At 40.1% G+C, this 27,781-nt stretch overlaps 1 protein-coding gene across 1 annotated transcript; it reads left to right on the top strand.

Annotated features, from left to right (window-relative positions):
- The first annotated feature begins 215 nt into the window (after window positions 1-215).
- dstyk (dual serine/threonine and tyrosine protein kinase) lies at window positions 216-27,506 on the top strand. Its single transcript, XM_034686046.1, has 14 exons — window positions 216-1,445; window positions 2,891-3,300; window positions 12,546-13,076; window positions 13,238-13,433; window positions 17,846-18,084; window positions 18,231-18,314; window positions 18,404-18,580; window positions 22,567-22,696; window positions 23,014-23,170; window positions 24,063-24,195; window positions 24,400-24,513; window positions 25,266-25,380; window positions 26,284-26,418; window positions 26,872-27,506. The coding sequence occupies exons 1-14, from the start codon at window positions 1,244-1,246 to the stop codon at window positions 27,057-27,059; spliced, it is 2,811 nt and encodes a 936-aa protein (XP_034541937.1). The 5' UTR covers window positions 216-1,243; the 3' UTR covers window positions 27,060-27,506.
- Window positions 27,507-27,781: the final 275 nt, after the last annotated feature.

Consider the following 27,781-nt stretch of genomic DNA (forward strand, 5'->3'; position numbering starts at 1 on the left):
TAAAAAGGTAGGTCTTGAGTTTGCTTTTAAAAAATATTTATGCTCTGTGCAATAATGTAAAACCTTGTAAAACCAAGAATAATACAACTGTGTGTGGGAATGAACTAAATATATATAAGTGATTCAGAAAGAGCTTTTTCTTATTCTTATTTTTCTAACAAGCTTATTTTGGACACCTGATATCCTACATTTCCCAGCGTGCAGTTTGCCATCCCGAACCCCGCCCTTTCCTCTCCCTAACTTCGGATCATGTCGACTTTCTGTTTTGCTGTGATTTGAGTGCCTGTTCCCAGCTTTGTGATTTGTTGCGGACACATATTGCCCCGCTGCACCGACTCACCTCTTCACCTCTCCACCCGCATCACCGAATGAGCAGACTGTCTTTAAGCTTTGATATCGTTGCTCTAACACAGTGGAGGATGACCGGTAGTTTCTCCGGGCCGGAGCCAGTTTAGGAAGATTATTTTTTCCCTGCGGAGTCTTACCAGGAAAGAAAAACCTCAGGCCGTTGACATCTTGAGGTAGACTTGAAAGCGGGGGCCCCTCTTTTAAACACGGAACTCTATGGATGTGAAACTGTGCCCTGGACTGTTTTCGTGAAGTTAAAGGCGATGTTTGTTGTGCCAGGCCAGCGCCAGGACGAACAGGAGATGCCTTCTGGCTAGCCGCGCTACAGTTTGCTGGACTCCTGCTAGCTGAATCACAAACTAGACAGCCAGTCGTCAACGCAAGATTGTTGTCTTGCTTTATTTTGTTTTTAGGACACTTCTCAGTATGCAGTGGGTAACACGGTTGGGGTGAAGTACAAACAGGGGTGGTAAACAGAAATGCCGAATAGCGGTTAGTTTGTTAGCTAAGCTAATTGTCACTTTTTTGAGTCATCAGCTGCACCGAGCTCAAGGCAAGGCGTTAGGCTAGCTGTGCTTTTCTGCTTCAATAACTTAACAAAAGCCAAATGCCCTGCCCTTATTTACTGACACAAAAAACTACAGGGACTGGTGTCTGTGTAGCACCAATAGACTAATGTTATCGTATGTTAAAACGGGTAAGAAGTGAAGGGAGGTGCACATATTTGAGGTGTTGAACATACAGGAGGGTGGGCAGGATGAAAACTAACTAACTGGCAAGCAACGTTAAATGTGTGATAATAACTCGGACTGAAAACTCATCCAAACTTTTAATTTGGGTGCTTTTTGCACCTGCTGAACCGTCTCTACGAGGAGAAGACGGTTATCTTAAATTGATGACCATGGAGGGAAATGTACAACAAAAAACGACTCCTTTGGCTCGTGAACTGACAAGGATATTTAACAGCTACAACAAGCACACCATACAGCTGAAGAAGAACCTGAAAGAGACTAATGCTTTCTTTCGGGAAATAAGGCAAAACTACAGCAACGCCTGTGCATCCAACGTGAGCTCGGATACATTTTCTCTGGAGGCAGGTAGGTGGTTTGAACTCATGCTGCAGAAACATCTGAACACCCCTCTCTGTGCACCTGCATGTCGCAACGTTAAAACACCTTAAAAGCACCTTAGGTGGTTTCCAAATACACGTCCATAGCTGTACAACTGTTAACATCTTAATCCTATAGAGAAACAAAGAATTGACTAATAAATGTCCGCTGCCAAGTGATTTCTCCACCAAACTTCGACTGAAAATGCATTAAATAGGGTTAGAGAAAACTAAAGAGATTAAGCCCCCTCTGGAAAGCATGAGCAGACTAAGTGCACAAAATATGCTGAGATTTCTGCACTCACTAGCTGGCTAACAGGGGATATCAGACACTCATTCTTCCATTTTGCATTGTTATGCCGTGTGTATTTCCCTGTGTGTTTGTGTGTCACTAACATGGGGTCCTGTTGACACACTATAGTGGCCTTGATTCCATTATTTAATGACCTTATCATCCACCATCATATACTTTTGTGTAAAAATGTCCAGTATAGCAAGTCCCAGATAAGGAATGAAGTATAAAATGTCTTAAGTAATGCCTAGTATGATGTACTGTTTGCATGAAACATTGATCAAACACACAGCAGTGATGGGATGCTGATAAAATGAAGTGCGTCATATCCACAGGAGGGGCTACTCCCATAGAGCTGGTGTCCTGTAAACACAGGAGGTCAAATATTTTTCCTCGATATTGAATGAACAATGCTAATCCTAAGATTAGCCATAATCAACTGAAATATGGGACCATAATGCTGCCTTTCATGGGTAATGACTTCACCTGCAAAGAAGATTGATCCTAAAAATGCATCTATTACAGTGTTCTCTAGACAAAACTGTGCATCACATGACACAAAGATCCCAGAATAGTCTTTGATCTATTATTTATGTTGAAGTCATACCTCCTCCAGCACTCACTTCTTAGGTTGTATGGTCTATCAACTACTGCAAGGACCATGCAGCTCATCACAGGTCCATCTTGAAAGCTAGGTTTTAATGCATCAGGTCTGGTCCATGAGTGAGGAGTGCTAGATAATGGTAATAAAACACTGAAATGGGTTTAACTACATGTCCCGTAGGCCGTAGCTGCTGTCTTAGTTATGTAAGTGTCTGAGACCGTGACTCAGCATAATAGAGGATTATATACTATACCCTCAATAATGAGGTTGAATTAGTTCCTCTGTGTATGGTCCACATCCAAGAGCTAGATCAGGATATTATCGCTTAAGGTGTAATATCAGATTTTAAATTTTTTTATATCTCCACTATAAAACAATTACCTTCTGTATGTCCTAAAGATTACACTCAGATACCAGGGATAATGTGCCACTGAGTTTCAAGAACTCCATATAAATCTTACAAATTGCATTACTGTGTGGGGTCGGTTCAGGTTAGGACAAATCATGTATCCCCTTTGTCTTGTCTGCCCCTCCACAGGCCAGCTCAGCTGCATCTCTTTCCCAAGTCATGAAGAAGAGTTCCTACGCAACACTGTCGGTGCTGCCCCGTACATCCTGGTGCTGGGCCAGGACTGTGCTGCCCGCTACCAGCTGCTCAACTGCCTTCTGGGGGAGAGGTTGCTGCCACTAGGGCCGGAGGCTGGAGAGGCATGTGAGGGAGTTCAGGGCACTGTCTGCAAGAGGCGGAAGTTGTGTTTCACCCACGGGAGACAGACACGGCTAAGCCTAGCACTGCCTGGCCAGTATGAGCTGGTGCACCAACTGGCGGCTAACTGTGGCCGATGGGATACAGTGCCCCGGGAAGACCTGGAAATCCATGAGGAGTGTGAGGACCCAGCTCACAGGCTAGCAGAGCTAGAGATCACTCTTCATCACCCACTGCTACAGGTAGAGCTGTTCCAAGTCCAATTATCTTTATAACATTTTTTATACCAACAGGTTAGTGTACTGACAGCCTTTATCGCAAGTGCAATGAAATAATGGGCTGCTTTTGTCAGCTGTATTCTGCTTTACCTGTAAATCTGATTCATGTGTTGGTGTGTTGAGGCCTGGCCATAGACTGTATAAAATATGGACGTAGTATCTGTGACGTCACCAATCTGTTTCTGAAGAGCTGATCTGAGGCCAATCATCGGCGGAAGCCATATTGCTGCTGTTGAGCCAGTGTGACGTAAAGAAGAGCCTCCTAGCCAACAGCTGCAGCGTCAATCAAGTCAGCTGTGCCTCTCATTGGAAGACTCGTAATCTCAATATCTTCGAAATTGCTGCAAAAAAAAAAATTCAACCCCCTGTACAGTGTGTGCCGATAGAGAAATTAGCTATCCAGACTACACTCATCTTTTGTATCAGGCTGTAAACATGTTTATTTCTGCTGTAAAGATCGGCTTTTTTGAATTGGTGTGTATGTGGTTTCTGGTATTTCTGGAGCCAGCCTCAAGTGGATCCTCGATGAACTGCAGTTTTTAGCACTTCTGCATTGGACTCATATTTTTAGACTGGAGGTTGCAGCTTGGGCCCAGTGTCACCTAGAAACACGCTGAGCTGAGGCTATCATCAGCTTGGCTTGTGCTTGAGATTTTGCTAACTTTAAGCAACCATTTACTCTCACCTGCAGTGCAATGATGACTTGACTGTCGTATGATGACAGAAACAGTAGTAACTAGTCGCAGCCATAATGATGTTACTGCTGTGTAGACTAAAAAAGAGAGTTGAATATGCAGTCAATATTTTATGAATTAGAGACCTCCTCAAAATATTAGGCTCTCATTAAAAACCCTTGTGTAAGATAAACACTCCTCAAAACAAGATGGCCTAATGTTGATGGCAGCACGGCCGGCAGACTCCATGGCACATACCCAATCTGTTGAAGAGCGCCGGAGTGATACGATTCCAACTACTCGTATATTACTGGTTTACAAGACAGTCTACTTTTTGGGTCTTCAGAGGGAAAACGGTTTCAATTGTGTTTGTGTGTGAAGACATCCACTGTGTTCTGCAATGTACAGTTTTTATGCAGATGTGTAGCTCCCTCTAGTACCATATGTTACCGTCACCCTGCCAGCTACCCGTACAATATGACGTACGTTGCTGCCTCTCTTGGCAAGGTCACCCTTGTGAAAGAGGTCTCGATCTCAATGGGTCTTTTATCTGGTTAAATAAAGGTTAAATAAATAAATAAACAGTAGTCCAGCTCAGCCTGTGGTGGCGTTCATAGTTCTGAGGTACAGATGGATCTGCTGCTTGCAACTAACTTTCTGAGAGCTGCACCACCCCCCTGCACTGGTCACTTCTTGCCTTTAATTGAGTAGTCTTTTCAATCAAACTAGCACTCTGCAAGGATTGTTTACTTATCAGTTGATGCATGATTATGATCTAATAATCTTTACGTAAAGAGTAAACATTTGCATACTATTTTCCCTGCTCATGTCTGTGAAGAGCTGACAATGCGATACACTACAGTTTTTAGTTAACTTCTCTAGAGTCATGTAACAACTATTTAAAGATAAAGACAGAAAGAGCTATTCAGTGTCTCTAAAAGTCTTTTTATGTCCCGTTCAATCCAAGCGGCAACCTCCAGTCTGAAAATATGAGTCTAATGCGGAAATGCTACAAAACTGCAGTTCATCAAAGATCTACTTGAGGCTGGCTCAGGAAGTACAGGAAACCACATACACACCCATTCAAAAGGCCAATCATTACAGCAGAAATAAACATGTTTACAGCCTGGTACAAAAGACGAGTGTAGTCTGGATAGCTCATTTCTCTATCGGCACACACTGTAGAGGGGGGGGGTGATTTTTTTCTAACGCGGCAATTTCAAAGATATTGAGATTAGGAGTCTTCCAATGAGAGGCACAGCTGACTTGATTGACAGGCAGGAACACTGTAGCTGTTGCTAGGAGGCTCAAAGTCTGCCTCTTTACGTCATAATCGCTCGACAGCAGCAATATGGCTGCCGCCGACAATTGGTCTCAAAACAGCGCTTCAGAAACAGATGGGTGACGTCACGGATACTAAGTCCGTATTTATACAATCTATGGTTCAATCTCTTTTTTTCCTGCGAAAAATATCCTATTTTTCATGACGAGCTTGAGATTTGAACTGGACATCAAAATCAAAAAAATCTTGTCCTTCATTTATTTATTTAATTTCTGTCTTCTGGCCAGACCCTAACTGTGTTTACTTTCTGTGTGGTGATATTTCCCTCTATAGCCTATGTGTTCACACGTACACAGGCTTTTCTCACAAACAGATTACTGAGCAGAGCTGATTATTCCTGTGCTGTACACTGTTTCACCGATTTATGCTACAGTTCAGAAATACATTCTTTCCTAGTCACGTTTTTCCCCATTTTTAAATACAGATTTAAAAGTTCTGGTTCCAGTGTTTGGGAAAAGAAATGATTGTTGGACACAGTGGTGCTGTCATGCTGGTATGCAGCCAGTGAAACCTGAAAATCTGAATATCTCTTGGTTTGAGTGAATTGATTAAGTATGGTGTAAGGACTGTACTCATTCCTTATTATGTGTGACACGTGGAAATTACTCTCTAATCCTTTAGACCAAGGCCCCTTAGAGAGCATCACACAGCCTCAGAAACTAGGCCTAGCTCTGCCTGAAGACAGCCCACCCGCCCTGCCCCCTTACGTAATGCTGCTGGTCTGGTGCGTTTCACATGACTAGGTCATGTTAAAAAATCCCAAACCCTTTGCTGTGATGAAGTTTCCATGGTTACAAGTGAATTCTGGGACACTCGTCGTTCATCTCGTTATAGGAAACTTTTTTGCTTTCTTTTTTTCAAACGCCTAAACCTGCATTTGTCTGAGCTGTGTGGGAAAGACCCAGTCATAACTTTTCTATCCTTCTTATCTTAATGTTGACACACATGGTGCACATAAACATCAATTATATCTCCAGAATATACATTTAAGATAACAGTACATGTCAAGTGCTTGAAGTGTTATGAAATAACTTTCTTGGTGAGAATTTGATCAGAGGTTTTGTTTGACGTTAATTGTAATGCCTGACAGAATTTTTACACCTTGTTTGGTTAACCCGTATAATGGACTGGCATGGCTCCTGCTTAGGTCCTTTAAAGTCTTATTTGAATAGCAGAGAGGTGTAATTGTTGAAGGGCTGGAGGGAAAATATCAGAGCTGGAGGTATTTTACACTCCTTTTCAACGTCACATGTGACTGAAAGCTATGGGATCATTTTGCAATCCCTTATTTGGGTCAAAATCTACACTTTTAACAAACTCAGAGGTTTTAAAAGCTGAGTTAAAAAATGACAAACAAAAAAAACAACTTTGTCATGAGTTATGAAACATAATTCATTTCATTTTGTATCCCCCCCAAAGGATGAAAGGATATTAATGACTGGCTGTAGTGTTTTCCCACTCCTAAATTGTTGTGAATCTTCATATTTTAGATCATTAATCATTATTAATTTTGAATCATAGGTTTGTCAAGATATTAGCATGTTTTGGTCAGAGTAAATGAAGGCACAGAATCTCTCTGCTCACTGTGGTTTTCACACACTCTTGCCATAATCACAGGCACTTGTTTTAGGAGCCAGCAGATGAGAACCAACATGCTAATTAACCTTCTCCTTGTCCAAGGGTCCACTCAAGCTTTTCCCAGTTCTGAGGACACGAGGGGTGCTAAATCATCACTATGTTTCTAAAATTCTTTGGAAGTACATGCTTTCATGTTCGCTGCCAGTACTCTAAGAATTCACGATATATATATTCCACTTGTTAACAAAGGCCTGTGATATTTTCAGTCACTCCAAAATATGTGAATATAAGACAGTTTAAACTTCATACATGGCTGTTTATCTTCACTGTTACTCTGTAGAACTAGGTCAGCTCCACAGTAATAAAACAACATTTTAACACAAAACAACATAACATTGACTTCAAATAACCAACAGAGATTTTCTTCAAGGGCCATTGCTAAAGAGAAACTGCATGTAGAGAATTCAAACATTGTATTGATTTGGACTGTCTGTGAACGAATGTTTGCAGGCGATCTTTGTTCCAAAGACCCTGCTCAGATAGGTTCGGCTCTTGTTACTTGGAGACAGGACTGACTGTCTCCTTTGTGTCGCTGTGAGTGGTTTTTGCCTCAATTCCACTGTCTGTCTTTTCCCTCCAGTCATGGTCTTTCTCTCAAGCTCTCTACATGACTATTTCTGTACTGTTGTAACTTATCAGGGGTTAAGAAAACCTTTTACTCATGTCATTTTTCTGCCCTGTGTCACAGGCATTCCCAAGACCACCACAAATATTTGTTTGCCACTCTGTGTTCAGAAATAGAAGGAGCGTGTGATCGCAGTGGATGTGTTTTTGCTGCTTTTGAAGTGCAATCAGTTTGAACATCTTCCTGCATTAATTGTTTTAAAAACCTGAGCTCCAGTTAAATTGAATAATTTGTATAAAGTGAGTCATAGTTTTAATTTTAAGACTTGATCTCTCACATTTCAATCTTTTTATGTATGTATTTATTTTTTGAATAGCAAATTTTTAGCATAGAATGACTGATGCAAGTGGCTGGCAGAAATTAGGTATAATTAAATACTGTTTTTTTTTAGGGATGCACGATATGGATTTTTTGCCGATATCCGATGTGCTGATATTTTACGACTCATTTAGCTGATTACCGATATTTTTTTCCGCACACCTAATTGCAGAAATCATCAATGCTCTTCTGTATTGGAATTCCTGACAGTATTATGTTGATACGCATATCACATTTGTTATGTAATATTAATTTCTTGTGCAAAATAAGAAAAATACTTAATACTTGAAACTGCATATTTATTTATGACAATTGCTTTCAAACAAAATTAAAACAGAAAGATACATCCTACTTAAAACTTGGATGATGCTCTCCCTGAGAGAATCATAACAATACCCACAACCAGGACAAAATTGGCCAATTTCACAATTAACATTGTAAGTAAACCTAACCTCTGTTCATAGGGAACATGTGAACAGTGCAACTGTACAGCAATTAAACCCAAATTAAGTAAAATGGTTTACTCTTTGACAGTAAATGTGCCTAAGTTAGTCAGCTACATGTACCTTAAAGACTGCTGCTTAAATTCAAATTTAACTGAAAACATGAGCCCAACATGTGTGCAGCAGCCCATTATTTTATCGGTTAATTCTAAAGCCAATATCGGCCAATACCGATAATGTGCCGATAATATCGTGCATCCCTAGTTATTTTCCTGTGCTGTGATTCATGATGGCATGTTCCCCTAGTTTCATGTTTAAAGATTTTTTTCCTTTTGTTTGGTCTGTTACTCTGCAGATTTTTCAACTTATCCTCTTATGTGTTGTCTAAATTAACCAAATAGAACCATCTTGTCACTCAGGCACTATTAACAGTGATTGTTAAACGGCTTCTCATCTACTTGGAAATCAATCTTTGAACTCATCTGCCATGGTTTAACAGTGATAGATTCATGTCACTAGAAAAGATGGCCAACTTCAGCGGGTAGCGATGAATGATTTCTAGCTAAGATTTCCTTTTTTGTGTGCTGCATGTTTAAAGTTCAATTTGCAACTATTGAAGCATGTTCAGATCAAAAGTGAAGTTAAGTGAAGTTGTGAAGTACATTCCCAGTAGGAGCTAGTGTTCATTTGTGTTTTGATGGGTCACAGTTTCACTGTAAATCGTTACACAAAGGCTTTGCTCTGGCTTACTCGAGAGCTATAGCTTGAAAATGAGTATATTTTCTTGTTATTTACTTGCAATTAATGTGTCTCAACATTATACAGCTTTGAAAAACAAAATGTGCAATCTGTTCTTTTCCTTTCAAGAGGAGAAGAAACAACTTTTAAAATACTTGTTATGATGAATGATAAATATTTTTTGATGCAATCCAGAAAGTTTGGAAATATTTACTTTATGATTGGCTTTCACAACACAGAGTCAAGTAGATTTTTCGCTTGAGTCAAAATTACAGCTTACAAACACCAAGGCCTGCTTGTACATGATTGGTCAATTACACTTGGACTACTAACATAACAAAGTCCCACCCTGTGTGGACAGATTCTACATTTTTGAGTAGAAATAAAGGTTACAACTCCAATACTAGAAGAGTCAGGATGCTGTTTAAAATGTTCACAAAAACAGATTTTGATGGCTTGCAAAAAATGTAATCCCTGATTTTATTCTAGCAAAATGTTTAAACAAGTTGGAACAGTGTTTTGTTATTTAACCATTATGTTGCATGATTTTAACAACACCCTGCAAACGTTTTGGGACTGAGGAGACCAGTTTCTGGAATTGGCAAAGTGAAATGTTGGCCCATTCTTGCCTGATGTAGGATTTCACTTGCTTAACAGTTAAGGGTCCTTTGTCCTCTTTTTTTAAATTCATGATGCTCCAAATGTTTTTTAATGGGTGATGAGTGGAGACTGCAGGCCAGCCAGTTTAGCACCCATACTCTACTGCTACGAAGCCATAAGATAAGAGAGTCCTTTACTCATCCCACAACGGGGAAATTCAAGACAACGGGGAAATTCAAGAATACTGAATTCCTGAAAAAAAAAATACTGCTGTCATATGAGCAAAATATGTCTGGATGGCATCATATGTTTTTCCAAAATCTATCGTTCAGCATCAACCGTGCCTTCTCAGATGTGTAAGCTATCCATGCCATGGGCACTTGTGCATCCTCACACCATCATATATTTTGGCTTTTGAGTGATGTGTTGATAACAAGCTGGGGGTTCTTCTCCTCTTTAGAGTGGAGGATGTGGTTCTTCGTTTCCAAAAAAACATGCGTTTCTGAATCATGTTTGTATATGGTTTCCTCTTTGCATGGTACAGTTATAACATGCTTTTGAGGATACAGCATCAAACTATGTTCACAGACAGTGTTTTTATTAAGTGGTTTTGAGCAAGTACAGTGATACCCACTACAGAGTCATGTCTGTGGAGCCTGAGGACCCAAAGATCACCATTATTGGTTTATGGCCACCATAAACCACCATATCAATTTATGTCCTTGTCCTTTTTGTGAGACCTCTCCATGTTCTCTGAATCTTCTAATGATATCATGTACTGTAGATGAAGAAATCCCTAAATTCTTTGCAGTTTTACTCTGAAGAACATTATTTTAGAATTATTGATCTACTGATTGCCCTTTTTATGTCCAATCACGTTACTAACCTGTTGCAAGTTAACCCTATCTGTTGAGAGATTTTCCTTCAAGTAGGGATCATAGACTGTCTAGATAATGAATGTAATATCCGTGATGTCACCCATCTGTTCCTGAGCGCTGTTTTTAAGCCAATGGATGGCGACAGCCATATTGGAAAAGCGGAACTCAACCAGGCAGAGTGGGACGTAAAGAGGTGGCGTTTGAGTCTCTTAGCCAACAGCTATGTGTTCCCGTCCGGGAGTCAAGTCAGTCATGTCCTTATTTGGGCAAAAACTTGTAATCTTAATATCTTCTGAACCGTCGCGTTAGAAAAACATTCACCCACGTACAGTGTGTTCTGATAGAGAAATTAGCTACGTAGAGCCAAGCCGTTTTTTGAACCAGGCTGTAAACCTGTTTATTAATGCTGCAAAGATCGTCTTTTTTGAATGGGTGTGTATGTGGTTTCTGGTGTTTCTGCAGGCAAACTCAAACGGATTCTCAATGAATTACAGTTTATAACACTTCTGCATGGGCTTCATAGTTTGAGAGCGGAGGTAGCCGCTTGGTAGTGATGGATACCATTAGGATTTTATCAATACCTGTCCTGCTTATCAATACTGATACTTGTCGATATTCCTCTCAGAAAACTAAGACTTAAATGTCGGAGCACAGGATGAGGAGAGATGAGAAGGAGAACTACAATCTTAAGTCATGTTGTCACTGTGGACTTGGCATTGAACTGTATGGCACAGCCTTATGAAAAATGAAAAAGAGATCCCTTAACTTAAAAGAAACGCTCATGCAGTAATAGTGTTCACCTCCTTAACAGCCAGGCATCTCATTCTTCTTTCCTGGAAAGCGCAATCACCTCCCACCGTCACTATTAGAGACACTATTAGGATTAGAGACACCATGCATTTTCTTAAACTTGAAACAATAAAATACACCTTGAAAGGCTCCTTACACAATTTTAGTAAGACTTGGACCCCCTTTTTAGAATATTATGACAGCTTACAAGTCCCTCTGAATAGAGATGAACAATAGCCGAGTAGAATTATTATTATTTTTTTTTCTTTTCTTTTCCAAATCTATTTTAAAATTTAATTCCAATTTTTTTGTTGTTTGTTTTGTTTTGTGTCTATTTATTATTGTTATTATATATTTCTTACTAATGTATTATCTTGCTTCCCCTTTTGCTTACTTACACATTATGTAAAATCTGGGCTGTGGGGTAGAAGGGAGGGCTTGGATGGGATATGGTGGGGCATGGAAGGGGAATGGAAACCTTAAATACTGCAGCAGCTTTTTGTATTTGTTTAACAGCAATGTGTGCTGCAAATAAAATGTGTTATGGTAGAGTTTATGGAAACTCAATAAAAAAAGTTAAAAGAGAAAAATAAAAAAGAAAGGAAAAAGAAATGTCTATGTTGAATTGAGATGGTGGCTTGCCATCCCTGCAGTTAGTTTGTCTCTAGTACTGTATTGAAGTAATGAGGTCATTGCAGCAGTCAAAGTATCCGCTCTACTGTTCGCCCTTTTAAGGACTCCACCAGCCCCTGAGAAAAATATTTGGCTGTATCCTGCTAAAATCTCCCCTAAGTCCTGCAGCTATTTGCTAATTTCTCTGTTTGATGTGCTGTTTGTGTAAAACTGTTGTATTAGAACATTTGTACAAAGTAAAATAGTTTGACTGAAAAACTCCCAAATGGGTGAAATAATAAACCTGAGCAAGAGTAAAACCAAAACCAGTACCAAAACACCAAAGATCAAACTTTACAGGTGTCAGGGTGAAAGGTGTGATGAGTCAGATAAATATCACCAAAAGTACAACTTTCACATTAGCATATATTTGTAGTTGTTGGATCCGCTGATCTTGTTGTTGGAACATGCTGCTACATGTAGCCTACATAAAATCAAGTTTGCATGACACTCATTTGACATTTCTGTGCTTTCTGTGTGTTTTGTCAACAGGAGGCAAAGGTTATGGTTGTACCTTGTCCGAGTGTCCAGCCCATAGAAGAGGCCTTGGAAGACTTAACCCGCAACGTCATCCCCATCCTACTCTATGCCATCAACCAGGACTCCCTGAGCTCAGAACAGGTGGCTGAGCTCTGGAAGGTCAAAGAGATGCTTTGCTTCCCCATCTGTTTTGTTCGTATTCCTGATACCATTCCAGCTGCTTCTCCAGCTCCAGATCGCCGTGCCGAGAAGGAAAGGGAGAGGGAGAGGGAGAGGGAAAGGGAAAGGGAGAAGAGCCCCCTCCATAAGCAGCTCCTCTCCCTCGGCTTCCTAACTAGCCCCGTAGGAAACTGCTCCTGCGGCGCCCCCTCACAGACGTCTGTTCCAGGTGCCAAGCCTCAGAGCATGCTGGGTGAAGCTTTTGAAAGACTGCATAGGTTACTGGTGCCTTTTACTCGCCAAGTTCTTCAAAACCAGCAGGTGGAGGCTGCCAACCTACTTAATGGGCTTCACTGCCGGTGTCTAGATCTTTTCATCAACCAGGTGAGAGGATAATTGCCCTGACAGTATTCATCTGTGTGTCTGTGGTAGTTTCTTTGTTTTATATTCATGTGACAGTCCTTTAAACGTTTGGTCAGACTCTGAAACAGTATGCCTCTGAAAAGTCTCCATCATATCTTTTGACTCTCTTCTCTTTCCTGCAGGCCTTTGACATGCAAAGGGACTTGCAGATAACTCCCCGCAGGCTGGAATACACCCGTGAAAAAGAGGGGGAACTTTTCATCTCCCTCATGGCCATCGCAAACCGCAAACAGGAAGAGATGAAAGAGATGATTGTGGAAACACTCAGCTGTATGAAGGAGCAGCTGCTGGAGGATGCCGCCAACCTGGAGTTTACAGGTTAGTAATTCAGCAAGACGCTTCACCAGTCTTTAGACACCACCATGTCGGGCACTGTGTCCCTAGTGTTGACCACTCCTGCATTTTGTCGGCTGTTTTCATTGCTTGGGTTTCCCGTCCGTACACAAATTGTTGTCAAATCAACCCGACTTCTTTCTACACAATGATGATTATAATTAGTCATCTAGAGTCTGTAATTGGAGTCACATATTTCTGCCAACATTGGTCTGCTGTTGAGAAATAACAGACCATTGAATGTTGCTATGTAATGACCAAGCGGCAACCTCTGGTCTCAAACTATGAAGCCCATGTGGAAGTGTCATAAACTGCAATTCATAGAGAATCCGCTTGAGGCTGACTGCAGAAACACCCGAAACCACATACACACCCATTCAAAAAAGACGATCTTTGCAGCATTAATAAACATGTTTACAGCCTGGTTCAAAATACGGCTTGGCTCTACGTAGCTAATTTCTCTATTGGCACACACTGTACAGGGGTGAATTTCTTTCTAACGCGACGGTTCAGAAGATATTAAGATTACGAGTTTTTGCCTAAATAAGGACATGACTGACTTGACTCCCAAACGGGAACACATAGCTATTGGCTCGGAGGCTCAAACTCTGCCTCTTTACGTCACACTCTGCCTGGTTGAGTTCCGTATTTCCAATATGGCTGCCGCCGTTGATTGGCTTCAAAACAGCGCTCAGGAACAGATGGGTGACGTCACGGATACTACGTCCATATTTTTTACAGTCTATGGTAATGACCAATCAGAATCAAGCACTTAATACAGCTGTGTAGTAAAAATAGGACAATAAATTCATAACTAGGACTTTTGTATCCATTTAGATTTAATCGAATGACCTCTTATTGTATTTGTGAAGATTTGCTATACACTTACTTATACTAATGTAATTACATGCATATTGTTTTAATGGATATCTGAGCGGATGTATTTTATAGGTATCATGTGTAGTTAATTTATTGTTGTGTGTTGTGTGTGGTCAGTCGAGATACTTTGTACATCTCTCTGAGGTTGTCTCTGCTGCAGTGGGACATCTTAGGACAGGGCAACAATGCGTCTTTCACACACTGTATCAAGTTTAGTTTTGTCTTGTCACATGCTTTACATTATGACTTCAAAGCATGCAGACAGGCTCTGATTCATTAAGGGTTTTTGATTTGCTTGTTTGTTGTTAAAAGGCCACAATCTTCAGGATCATAAAGTCATTTGTGGCATTGTGTTTGGATTTCACAGCCGACAAGTTTTTTTTTTTTTCAGACAGAAGTCACGGTTAAAGTTACAGTTCAGTTCAGGTTGCTTGCCGTTTGTAATTTTTTTCTTACAAAAAAGCTAAACAATCCTGATAACAAACAGTCCCGTCTTCACTCTTGTGACATCCATGATTATAATCTGGGAATTTCTCGTTAAAACCATGCACACTAAAGGGGGAGCAGACCCTCCAGTTATGTATTTTATTTACATTTTAATGAGGAAGGTTCCCCCCTCTATTATATCTTTATTAAAGACGTTGACTGGCTCGTGGTCTTCAGGCAGCAGCCTATTCAGATGACATTTATTTGATCTTTTACTCTCTTAGATTTATGATATGTTGCTAATAGAGACTAAACACACAACTGACTTGTTTCCACTAACAGGCTGGGATTTCTTTCTGGTCTGCATCCTGAGACACTGAAAGCCAGATTCGCTTCTGTCTTCAGACTCCAGTCAGAGACACAGCTGTGCCAGCTGCATTTCACAATCTGCCCACAAAGTTTTTGTACTGTCTGACTCAACGGTTGCGTGCAGCTGAGAAAGGCCTTTCACTGGCTATTGCGATCTGCTTCCTTCCTCCCTCCCTCCCTCATGGGCTTTCTCCAAGAAGCATGTTTACTTGGTTTCTCTTTTTCTGGACATCACTTGTCATTCAGGAAACTAGCTCAATGCATTGTGGGGGCTAAAACAGACTTAATGTTTGCTCCTTCATTGTGCAAACACTATGCCAGGATAATTCTAGCAATGTGAAAGTAGCTGTGACTAATGGATTAAAGGTGCCAAGAGGATTTTTCTCATAAGGAAACAATGTTTCTGTTTACATTCAGAATCATCAAATGCTTTTTTTCTTCCTAGTAAAACATTTTCAAAAACAGTTATTGGGAGAATTAAACCTTTATTTTGAACTTTAAATTTCAAAGTAGGATTAGCAGCTTTGGAGAAAGCAATGAAACAAGCTTGATTTGGAAAGTATGCAACAACAAAAAACCTCTCCTTCAAAACACATGAGAGCACACTGTGTTCTCATTGCTTATGGTATCCAATTGTCAAACAATTTCTAAGAAAGCCTCAGATACTTGATTGTTTCCATTTTTGTCGAAGAATTAGACTAATTGTTTACAGGAATCTACATAGAACTTTTACAAATACACCTAAATGAATTATCCACCCCAGCTTTATCTTGCTAGCAGTCTTCCTCTTCACTACCTAAGTCGGTTTATTGCTTTTTCTTATTGAAGATTTACTGCCACCTGAAGATCATTCTCTATCTTAACTATCACAGTTGGAAGGGCTGTGTCAAGATAGCCTTTATGTACTTTTTAAGCATTGCCCCAATAGTTCACACACCTCACAATATAATGCAAATCAGATCAAAAGCGCTACAAAATATTGCAAAGGACTGTAAAATGGAAGTAGTTTTTAATACGAGTACATCGGAAGTTGTTGCCTGTTCCTTGAAAATATGGTAAATAAATGTTGATTTAAAAGGAACCATGTGTAATACGACTAAATGACATTACTGGATTAACATTGTTATCTTTAATATGTTTGGCAGACAAAAATGCACAATAGATTTCTTCTATTTGAGAAACAAAACAATCACGTCCATTGATCCTCTTTTAACAACGCTGCTCGGGGGTTGTCCGCAGTGCTCATACAGATTTTTGCTCTGAAACTTTGGTGTCATAGCTGTCCAGCTGATAAAATGATTGCACGTCACTTCTCCTGCCAGTGCTATGAAAGCACTTGCAGGTGTGTTTGATGTTTATGGGAGGAGACAGCTTGGTACAAACCAGGTCTGTGTTTTTTATGCTCCATTCCTTGCTGCACAAACTGCATCAAATCTATCCCTATGCACAACCTGATTTCTATCTCTCTGCATGCTTTCATGCTGGGAGCAGGAGATGTGATGTCTGTTTATTTTGAATTCATCGTAAGCAGAGACTCCAATCTGCTGGGATGTCCTGTTAATTCAATAATGAACCGCTAGACTCTAAAGGAACATCAGGCTCTGTAATATCCGTTTTGTAACAACACCCTGCTGCAGCCTGTTAAAGGCTCCTCTGGGAGAACTGTGATCATGTGACCAAGAGGTACACTCTCTGTGCTTCACAGATTATCATTTTGAAAGGCTAATGGGGGTTAACGAGGCGCCGTGGTTATTTTCATGTAGCTTGAAAGTGAGATCCCATCACAAGTGATTACTGCAGACACATTTGAAGACACATGATCCGGCCAGGTGTGGACAGCTGTGCTCAGAGCTGTCCACTTCAGATCATCGGATCAGCCAGATTACATCCCTTTCTCTGATTTGGTATTGAGGAGCAGTACAGACACCATTGTTGCAGTTCCACCCTTGATTGTTTTCATTTTGATCCAGATTGAGATCAACTTCTGCATTATTGTCCTCTTCATTCACACTGCGCTCGGGTTACTAAAAGAGGTGACATTTACCCAGGGAAAGTTCTGGGGGGGACAAACGGAGCTGCCAGTTCACGTCAGTGTAGATGGTAACGGCAGCCTACTGCAGCATCTATGTTTCTCAAACGTAGAAATCTACTGTGCATACATATAAAAGATGTTATCCAAGAAGGTCAACTTGTCTTATATGCACGGTTCCTTTGTAATCTGCTTTTAAGCTGATGTTTTAAATGAACACAAGATACTTGAGCCCTTATGAAAAAGATAAGCACTCAGTGTGGACGCCACATATCCTCATTATGCCCTCATGACGATGTTTTTACCTAGCTACTAAGTTACTTAGCCTACCAAATGGCAACCCAAACAGCACTACCACTTTTAAAAGGGAGGGTAGAGCAGTCTGTAAGGCCTGTTTTGGCTAGAGCTCACCCCTGCCGGATGATGCTGAACATTCTACCTCCCCCTACTCCCCCATTTTCATGAGGGAAGAGAAGACAGAAGAGGCTGAAAACAGAGCTGGTTCTCTTAACATTTTGTTGTTGAATACAAAATAAGAAAAGTCCCTTTTTCGCATTTACCAGTGCATTGTGTTCAGCATCAAGTGATGTTTTCACACTGTTATCTGACAATATCAATTCATCAGTGTTTCTCCATGCTGGTTGATCGCATACATCAAATATTAACTTGTCAAACTCTTTTCTTTCATCCACAGACATCATTGTAACAACAAACGGAGAGCCTGTTACATCGAAGGAGATCAAATCGTGCATCCACCAGATCCAGGAGCTGATTGTGGTTCGTTTGAATCAGGCCGTGGCAAACAAGCTGATCAGCTCTGTGGACTATCTGAGGGAGAGCTTTGTAGGAACTTTAGAAAGATGTCTCAACAGTCTGGAGAAGTCTCACAATGAATCTTCGGTCCACAATATCACCTCAAATCACCTCAAACAGGTAGGCATTAGTTTGTGGGAAGAGGGAACCTCATTTAGCCTCACTTGACCTCACTTGACCCCAGTGCTGGAGAGCTCTAGACATGTAGACATTTCTCTTCAGCTATATGTTTCCCTATATCTACTCTCTCTTCTCATCCTTCCCAGTTATTAAATGCTGCATACCATGTGGAGGTTACCTTCCATTCAGGATCTTCCGTCACAAGACTTTTCTGGGAGCAAATCAAACAGGTCAGTACCTAAGGAGCTCGGACAAAATAGTTTAAAACTGCTTCATGACTTCCAAAGAAGTGTTCATACTCTGCATCTTTTTCCCTTAGATAATCCACAGGATAACATTTGTGAACCCTCCGTCCATCACTCTAGAGTGGAAGCGTAAAGTGGCACAGGACGCCATCGAAAGTCTCAGTGCAGCTAAACTGGCCAGAAGCATCTGCTCCCAGTTCAGGACCCGCCTCAACAGCTCCCATGAGGCCTTCGCAGCATCTCTGCGCCAGGTGAAATCTCTCTCCTTTGCTGCTTTTTGTTTGTTCTTTATTTCATTCTCAACTAGTCATGCCTTGAAAGGACTGTGCCCACTCATGTTCTTGCTGCCATCATTTGGACAGGCCTGGATAGAGAAAGTTGGGTTAGTATCAGCCCAGAGTTTCCCTTTAACAGTCAGGAAAGTTTGATAAACAGCAGGGTATGTGAAAATGTAAATAGCTTATGAATGCAACATAAAATAATCTCTACACCTGAAGACTACCTGTTCTTACATGTCTGTGTAAGAACAGGTATCAATACACAGAAAAGGCAATGAAACAAGGAATGTTTAACAAATAATAAATAAGGGTTCAGCTGATTAATGTAACAAAAACAACCACCTCAGCTAAGCAAGTGCATGACAGACAACACATGTAAGGACGAGATGTGTTGAAATGATTGCTGAAAGGCAGCAGAGATGTCTTGACCAATGTTTCATACACAATAGACTTAAAAAAAATCTTTGTTGGCACAGATCTCTCTAAAATGTACCCAACACCTCTTTCAAAATGTCTCACAGTAAAAGAAATAGAGACTTTTCATTACCATTTACTACAACAGAAAGCATTTTTCACCCTTCATGTTGACTTGTTGCTACAGATAACATTTTATCTTACGTGTCACTGTTACCAAATCCCAGACAGTGTGGTGAGGCGTCATCAGCTGGTTAGCGTGAGTTTGAATTAGCTGTGGTTTTGGGCGGAATAGTTTTCACCTCAAGGAACATACAGGGATCTTACCTGTTCAACTTTGTCACAAATTTGATTAAATTTGTTATTAGTCACCAGAGCACTTAGAACTTCCCCTGAACAGGTCAAAAACGTTTGCACCTGCTGTATCCAAGGCTGAGTGCTTGTACCTTTAAGAGCTCAGCTGTGGTTTCTGTGTTACACTAGTCGACACTATATTGACTGATAGACTGTGTGTCGGCTCCGTGATAAAATCTTTCTACGGGCAGCTTTTAATGGCTGTCAGACTCTGGACAGCTCACAGTTCAGCGTTTTATTCTTCCTCACTTGAATTGTTTTTCTCTTAAAGCTTCAGTATGCGGATAGCCGTGACTCCCTCCATGAAGTCCCTGAAAAATCATTATCAGTCAAATTGCTCTGATGATTATCATCACATGATAGACAGTGTGGGTCACATCACTGGCTTCATGCTCATGCTTACACAAATACACTGATTAAATGTCTCAGCCTCTCGGAGGAGGTGATGTCTGGTGATGTTCTGTATGCTCCAGGCAGTGATGGACAGAAATACTCGTAATTTATTTTAGTCATTTGTTTCACAGAGCAATTGAGAGCAGAGAAAAAAGTCGCCCAAATAAAGAGGTCAAGACTTCTGTTATATTGGTGTTGTAAATACCACAATCAAAAGAAGTGTGTTCATAACAAAGTAGAGATAAGAGCTCAATCCTGCTGTACGCTGGTATGCACCTTGGAGGAGCTGATATGAAAGGTAAAGTGTTATCAGTGGAAAGCTAACTTTGTCACACAGGAATTTAAAAGCAAGATCTCTGCTAGGGAGACTTTATATTCACTTGGGACTTTATAAGATTACCCATGTTGCAACTATGTGATGATAGTTGTGTAATAGTGAGAAAGTGGACCATGTTTGTGGTGATGGTCACACTTTGTCTGGACCAAATATCAAGGTCTTGGTGGAACCCATTTTCTCTTTGGCTCAGTCTGAAACTGCTCATAAGAGACTCTGGTTTCAATCAATCAGTCAATCAGTCAATCAAACATTGTATAGCGCCAAATCACAATGAATGTTATCTGAAGATGCTTTTACAAACAGAGCAGGTCTAGACCACTCTGTTAAATTTTTAACAAAGACCCAACTTCAAGACAGGATATGATCCATCCCCCTCTTACTGACAGGACTCCAGCTTATCTCATCTTAAGCCACCATGAGTATTGCACCTCGTAGTATTTAACTAGTTACAGCTGCAAGGAAAAACTTCCTTTTAACAGACAGAAACCTCGAGCAGGACCAGAGTCGTGTTAAACAGCAATCTGCTTCTGTTTCAGTCCTTACTCAGTGTGTTGCGTGAAACTGTCCTATGTCATAATTTCACTGTTCACCTATGAACTTTTTAGCTCATAACAGATAACATATGGGTTAACAACACAGACTGAGGAACAATGTCCCTCACATCAGTTTTTTTTTTCACTGATAAATCAGGAGTTCTTCTTTTTTCCTTTTGGGGGCCATGAGCTCAGAGTGTTCTGGTTTGAAACTTTAGGTCTTACCAAAAACACATCACAGAGTCAGAAGGTGCATTTGTTTCATTTATTACTTCCAGATGAAGAATTTAATTTGCAGATCAATGAAGCTAACAAATGAATGTGGGATTATGACTTATAATGGCCTTAAAATTAAAGGAAAAGAACTAAAGGCAATAATTGATTTATAGTTTTTATTCCATCTATACTTTGGAAATCTGATTATAAAATCTGTCATTTTCACTACCAGTTTCCAGACATCCAGCACAATAATTACAATGGTTGCTAAAAATGTAGACTCCAATCTAGAGGAGACTAGAGAGCAAAATTTACAGTATGTCTGCTCATATGTTGACTCTCCACCTTTAACAAAGTAAACAGCAGTGATGTGAACTCACCCTGTGGAGAGCAGTTTATAAAAACATTCACATGAACTAGTGGTTCTTAAACTCTGGCTGTCATGCCCTCCTCAGAGGCTGAAAAAAAAAGTCAACCCCACACAGTTTGAGAACGTCTGGCCGAGAAAGACGGTAATTTACGATCATGCTCTGGTTCTAGAAAATGAGATACATGTTGGAGTGGCTCTGTGTTGAACAGGAACTCTGCTGTAACTCTATCTGAAAAATCCAATCTTTTCCAATCCACTTTATTTATATAGCACATTTAAAAAAACAATCAAGTTTAGCAAAGTGCTGCACAGTGAGGTAAAATAAGTTAAAACACACAGAACATAAAACGTTGTCAGAAAATAAAATAGAATAAAGTAAAAGAATCACGATAAAATAAATTATACACTTAAAAAAAAAATAATAATACAAAAAATAAAATAGAATAAAAACTTACACTGTAAGAGCAAATAAAAATCCAATAAAAGAACAGACAGAGAAAGAGACCACACAACTCTCAAGCTGGGTTAAAAGCCAAGGAGTAAAAATATGTTTCAAGACAGGGAAAAATGACAACATTGTGACAAAGGTCATGATAGTGGAGAATGTGATGGTGTCATCCTTTTTAGCCCTTTCAGGTGTCTTTACAATGTAGCTGAAAAACAGAAGGCAAATTTAATTTAAGTAGATAAACTAAGGGTGAATTTAAGACATTAAAAATACACAAAAGTAAAGCATGTCAGAAAATGACATGCACAGTGCATTTACTCAAATTCTTTTTTTAAGGTACTTATATATAAATTGAGCATATCTTACCTACTTGATGCTTTCACATCCCGACAGTCCAGAAGCCAAATAATAGAGTTTTATAACTGCAGCTGTAAATCAAGGCTAAAAAACGTGGACCAAAGCTTGCATGCTTTTGATTATTTTTTAGATGTCCATAAGTAATTCAATGTTCCACTAAAGAGAGACATTGCCTCTCGTAACTTTTCAGATGGTTGAATTTAGATACTTGTTATAGAGTTAAGAAGTTCAAACTATTCAATCATTTACAAAGACAAGACAATTAATCACAATCTTAAGATTTGACTTCTTTTAATCCCCATCAAACAACTTACGACTCAGTACTTTTACTTGTAGGAGCTTGCCTTGTTGGTGAGTATTTTGACATTGAGGCATAAGTACTTTCTCCACCATCATTACACTAAGGGCTGCTCTAAAAGATAAAAGTTGTTTTTTTAATAAGGTTAAAAGCTGTAAAAAAAAAAGATGAACCCAGGGATTTACCAGCTTCTCTTAATGCTAACCATGAGATGCTTTGTCATGTGCTGGTGTCTGTAGCTGGAGGAAGGGCACACTGGGCGTCTGGAGCGTACGGAGGACCTGTGGCTGCGTGTAAGGAAGGACCACGCCCCTCGATTGGCCCGCCTGTCCCTGGAGAGCCGCTCCCTCCGGGATGTGCTGCTACATGGTGAGTCATCACCAAAACCTTCAAGTGTTTATCCGTACAGCTCCAGCCACACAATCCACTCATGAATTGTTGCAAAATATACTGCTTTTTCGACAAAAATTATGCTTCCACAATCTGCACAGGGAAGCTTAAAAATATAATTTCCTCACCAAAGTGAGAACATGCTTTTGAAGGACATAACCCACCAAAAATTACATTTGGAAAGGTCAAATCGCTCCAGCCAATGTGTGAAACAAACATGACGACATTTTTTTTCACTCTGTGACCTTAGTTTTTTCTACTTTGAGGTGAAAAATGGCTGCATTCTTTTTCCACAGGCAAACCGAAGCTGGGACGAGAGTTGGGTCGGGGTCAGTACGGAGTCGTGTACTTGTGTGACAGCTGGGGAGGAAACTACCCGTGTGCACTAAAGTCTGTGGTGCCGCCAGATGATAAACACTGGAACGACTTGGCTCTGGAGTTTCACTACACAAGGTGTGTTATACAAGTGTAAACAAATCACACATTTACACACCTGACGCAGACTTGTGGAGACAGCTGCTCTGGCATGAACTTGGTAGCAATTCTGATTGTACAAAGTAAAGTTTACTCTTCACACCAAAATGCCACAAGTACAACAATCCAGCACTCATCAGAGCTGCCAGTTTCTGACACACGGAGGTGTTCATGCGAAATGCCTGATTGCCTTTGGACTCCAAGAGGCAGCTTACTGAACATGACCGTTCCCTTATCAACTCCACCCAGCATACCTGTAAAATATTTGTCTGTTACAGCCTCAAGGCTTTTCTGTGTGCACATAAAAAGCGTTTCATTAATGATTGTCTGCAACACTAAGGAATGCAGCATAAGACCAAAGTGACGCTCTCTTAATGTAGACCATCCAGGGTTTTTCCCTGGCTTAAAATAGAGCTGAGGTGGTTCTCTGTTTACCGTGTGCTCACACCAGCATACCCGCTCAACAAAGCACTTCATACAAGTAACATATTTTATACATTTTAATACTTGAGAAATAATAATCTCATGTTAAAGCCTTATTTAGATCATAATAAATCACAACAATGAAATACAAAACAACCAGTGGTTGACTTAAGTCAAAGTATAGATCATCCTGGTTAAATATTACTCCAATACAAGGGAAAGTTGTTCTGTCAAATTATTACTTTAGTAAAAGTACTGGAGTACTTGTTTTCAAAAATACTTAAGTATTCAAAGTACTTTTTAAAATATCTCTCAACTTATTTTCACTAAGCAAGAGTGCAGTCAAGAATGCATGGGTGTACATTCTGCTACGTTATGTTTATCTAGAAAACATTATTTCATATCTAAAAAATCTTTTATTTTCCTCCCTTGTGTTGTGTCACTGCAGGACTTTGCCCAAACACGAGCGGCTCGTCGACCTGCACGGCTCTGTCATTGATCACAACTATGGGAGCGGCTCCAGCATTGCTGTACTGCTCATCATGGAACGGCTGCACAGAGACCTCTACACGGGCTTGAAGGTGCCTTGATCATGCAGAGATGAGAAAACAACTGTGTTATTGATTCTTAAAGGCTATACATTGTAATGGTCCTTGGTTTTAAATCACACATTTTTTACACAAGTCTCCTGTCTGTCTATCTGTCTGTCTGTCTGTCTGTCTGTCTGTCTGTCTGTCTGTCTGTCTGTCTGTCTGTCTGTCTGTCTGTCTGTCTGTCTCCACCAGGCTGGTTTATCAATGAAGGAGAGACTCCAGATTGCTCTGGATGTGGTGGAGGGGATCCGTTTCCTGCACAGTCAGGGTCTCTTGCACAGAGACATAAAGCTAAAAAATGTGCTGGTAAGATCAACTAACTTTGGAGTTCTGTGACTCTTAAGGGTTTCCTCCAATTAGTGTACCATTTACCATTGTAACATTGTTATTGGACTAGCGTTACTTATACTGCATGTGCTAAAATTGGGTCAAATAATAAGATGAATAAAACTATCATTGTTTATTGTTATAAAATCACTCCTCCATTACTCACCAGTATGTTCATTCTATTGATAGAGGGAGAAAACTCAGTATCTGCCTCAGTAAAAATGTAGATTCGTTATGCATAAGCCCTGTTTCCTCACTTCAGACTCAAGGTCCATATCCATGACAGACCATTACAAAGAATTAATTACATGCAGAATCAGGATCGGGATTAAATTTAAAAAATATATTTTTTGATGTCTTAAAAATTGACAGCTGTACCAATTTCTCCAGAGTTATAATGATGAACATGTGGTAAAATGATAATGTAGGATCAGTTATATGACTTTGATGTTTCCACACTTGCTGCAGCCACGTTCCCTCTCTAATAAGCAACTTTGAGTATCAAGAAAAGCGCTATACAAAAGCTATCAATTATTATTTATTATTATTATTAATCTGAAGCCTGGAGACAAAATAAGTTTGAGTTCAAAGAAGTTCAGTATTCTGAAAAAAACAGGTTTTATTATTTTGAGTGCCCACATTTTAGCTCTAAAAACACCATTCTGTTAAAACACAATACACTGCAAGTATTTCTTGCTTTTTTAACATCTTCCCTTCATTTCCTTTTACAGTTGGACAAACAAAATCGTGCCAAGATCACAGACCTGGGCTTCTGTAAACCAGAGGCCATGATGTCTGGCAGCATTGTTGGAACCCCAATCCACATGGCTCCAGAGCTGTTTACAGGTACGATTACAGACCAGTCAAGTAGTCTGTAGTCTGAAGGGAACGTTTTTCTGTTTTTCTTTTTAAAGATCATTTTTTAGCGTTTTATGCCTTTTAGTTAGAGACAGACAGTGGAAGAAAAAGGGAGGGAGTAGGAAAAGAGGGGAGAGAGAGTGGAGGATGACATGGGGCAAAGGCCCAAGTCAGAACCGAACCCAGACCTCTGCTTCAAGGGCTATAGCAGAAGCGTCAAACTCATTTCAGTTCAGGGGTCACATTCAGCCCAAGTTGATCAGAAGTAGGCCGGACCAGTAAAATCATAACATAATAACCTATAAATAACGACAACTCTAAATGTTTCCCTTTGTTTTAGTGCAAAAAGTACAAGTACATTCTGAAAATGTTCACATTTAATTAACTATCTTTCTACAGAAACAGCTGTTGTAGTTTTTGCCATGATGAGTCTCATAGTGGGCAGAATATTTTACTCTTTAAGCCCTGAAACCTGCTGCGAACACACCAAACACACAGGTTACTGTTCAGCCGTTCAGGTGCGTTACGTCCATGAAAAAAATGCAGTTAGTCTTCTCTGTAATTTTTTCACTTTACAAAACCGTTCTGCGGGCTGGATTGGAACCTCTTGTGGGCCGGTTTTGGCCCACGGGCCGCATGTTTGACACCCCTGGGCTATAGCCTTTGTACATGGGGTGCATGATTTAATCCCTGAACCAAACCTTTGCCCCCAACTATGAACTGTTTAAATGATAAGAACTGTCTGAGCATGAAGCTACTGTTGGTTCAAAAAGTTTGTTACATTAGACATACTTTTATATACACAAAGCTATCATTAAAAACACTTGTGAAAGAGCATTGTTTATCAGTCTTTTAATGGTTTTCTCTTTGTTGTGAACCCACTCCTGACAGGAAAATATGATAACTCTGTGGATGTTTACGCCTTTGGGATCCTATTCTGGTACCTCTGCACTGGTTCAGTGAAACTCCCAGAAGCCTTTGAGAAATGCTCCAGTAAGGACCAGCTCTGGAATAATGTAAAAAAAGGTAAACCAACTCTAAGCTTTAGCTCTGCTCCAGTTTGTGCTTACATGAAGCCATGACCATTATTAGGATGTTGTAGGGACTGCCAGGTTGTTTCAGTGATGTCATCCAGCATGTGTTCTGGGGTGGTTTTACTTTCACCCTTTAAAATAAACAGCACCACAGTTTATTTGGAAGTGGTTCTTCTGTCTGGTAGTTTTCACACCTGCCTTAATGGATCAAACTGTAAAGCTCACTAGTTTCTGTTTTTTGAACGAACTAGGTGTGATGTTAAAGCAGTAGGACATCAGTTCTACAACGTAATTCACAACCTTGAAGCTGATCACTGCAAAATCATCAGAAAACACTTCACTCTTCCAACATGTCAGACAGCCATGTATACGTAGACACACAGTAGTCCTGATTGTTTTGTGTTGCTTTGAGTCCGTGTCTCACTCTCGTCCCTGTCGTCTGCAGGCGCCAGACCTGAGCGGTTGCCTGCTTTCGATGAGGAGTGCTGGCAGCTGATGGAGGCCTGCTGGAACGGAGACCCTTCCCTGAGGCCCCTGCTTGGAATCGTGGAACCTGGCCTGCAAAGCATCATGGTCCGGCTCTGCAACCTTGGTTCAGAGCAGAAAAGCAGCAGCCTCGAGGACTCAAACTGAAAACACTCCAGACAAACTAACACGTGTGTGATAAGGATTCTGATAAGGAAAATATTTTCATGTATTTATAAGGAATGGAGGTGAATGGAGAACTGGTGAAGAGAAGCTGAATGATGTCCAAGCTTTTCCTCCTTGTTCACAGTTGTTGGGTTTACATTATTTATGAGGAGATGACACAGACCGGATGTTTGCAAATATGTGTGTTTTATTGTTTGTGTGTTGTGTATTTGTGTACAAACTCTACAATAAGCTTTTGTCGTAGCTGCCATGCTAATTGCTACTTTGTCGTTAGAATTGTAACTAGATGCAAATTGTTTTAAAAGTAGTCCATTCCCAGTATTATAAAAAATATAAATATATAAAAGATTAATTTTAGATTGTATTTAAACTGAACATGTCTGCATCTATACAAAAAACTTTTTTAATAAAATGATCTGTTACAACAAATACATTAATTTGTTGTTTTATATCTGTGAGTTAAACGGGGTTGAAAGAGAGACTTATCAAAGTTGTTGGTATTTCCCAGACAGAGTGGGAGACGAGCTGGAACATTTGGAGTCTCTCCTACTTTGTTCAGGTTAACTTTTCTATGAGTGATGAAATATCAATTGTACTATATAACTATTAAATTGAAGTATGAAGCCGTTACACTAAATTTTAACATTTTAATTTCAGAACAGCTTGAACTGGATGGATGTGTCAAGTCAAAGGGATGTTCCTGT

This window comes from Notolabrus celidotus, chromosome 1 (genome assembly GCF_009762535.1).
Source record: "Notolabrus celidotus isolate fNotCel1 chromosome 1, fNotCel1.pri, whole genome shotgun sequence".
NCBI lineage: Eukaryota > Metazoa > Chordata > Actinopteri > Labriformes > Labridae > Notolabrus > Notolabrus celidotus.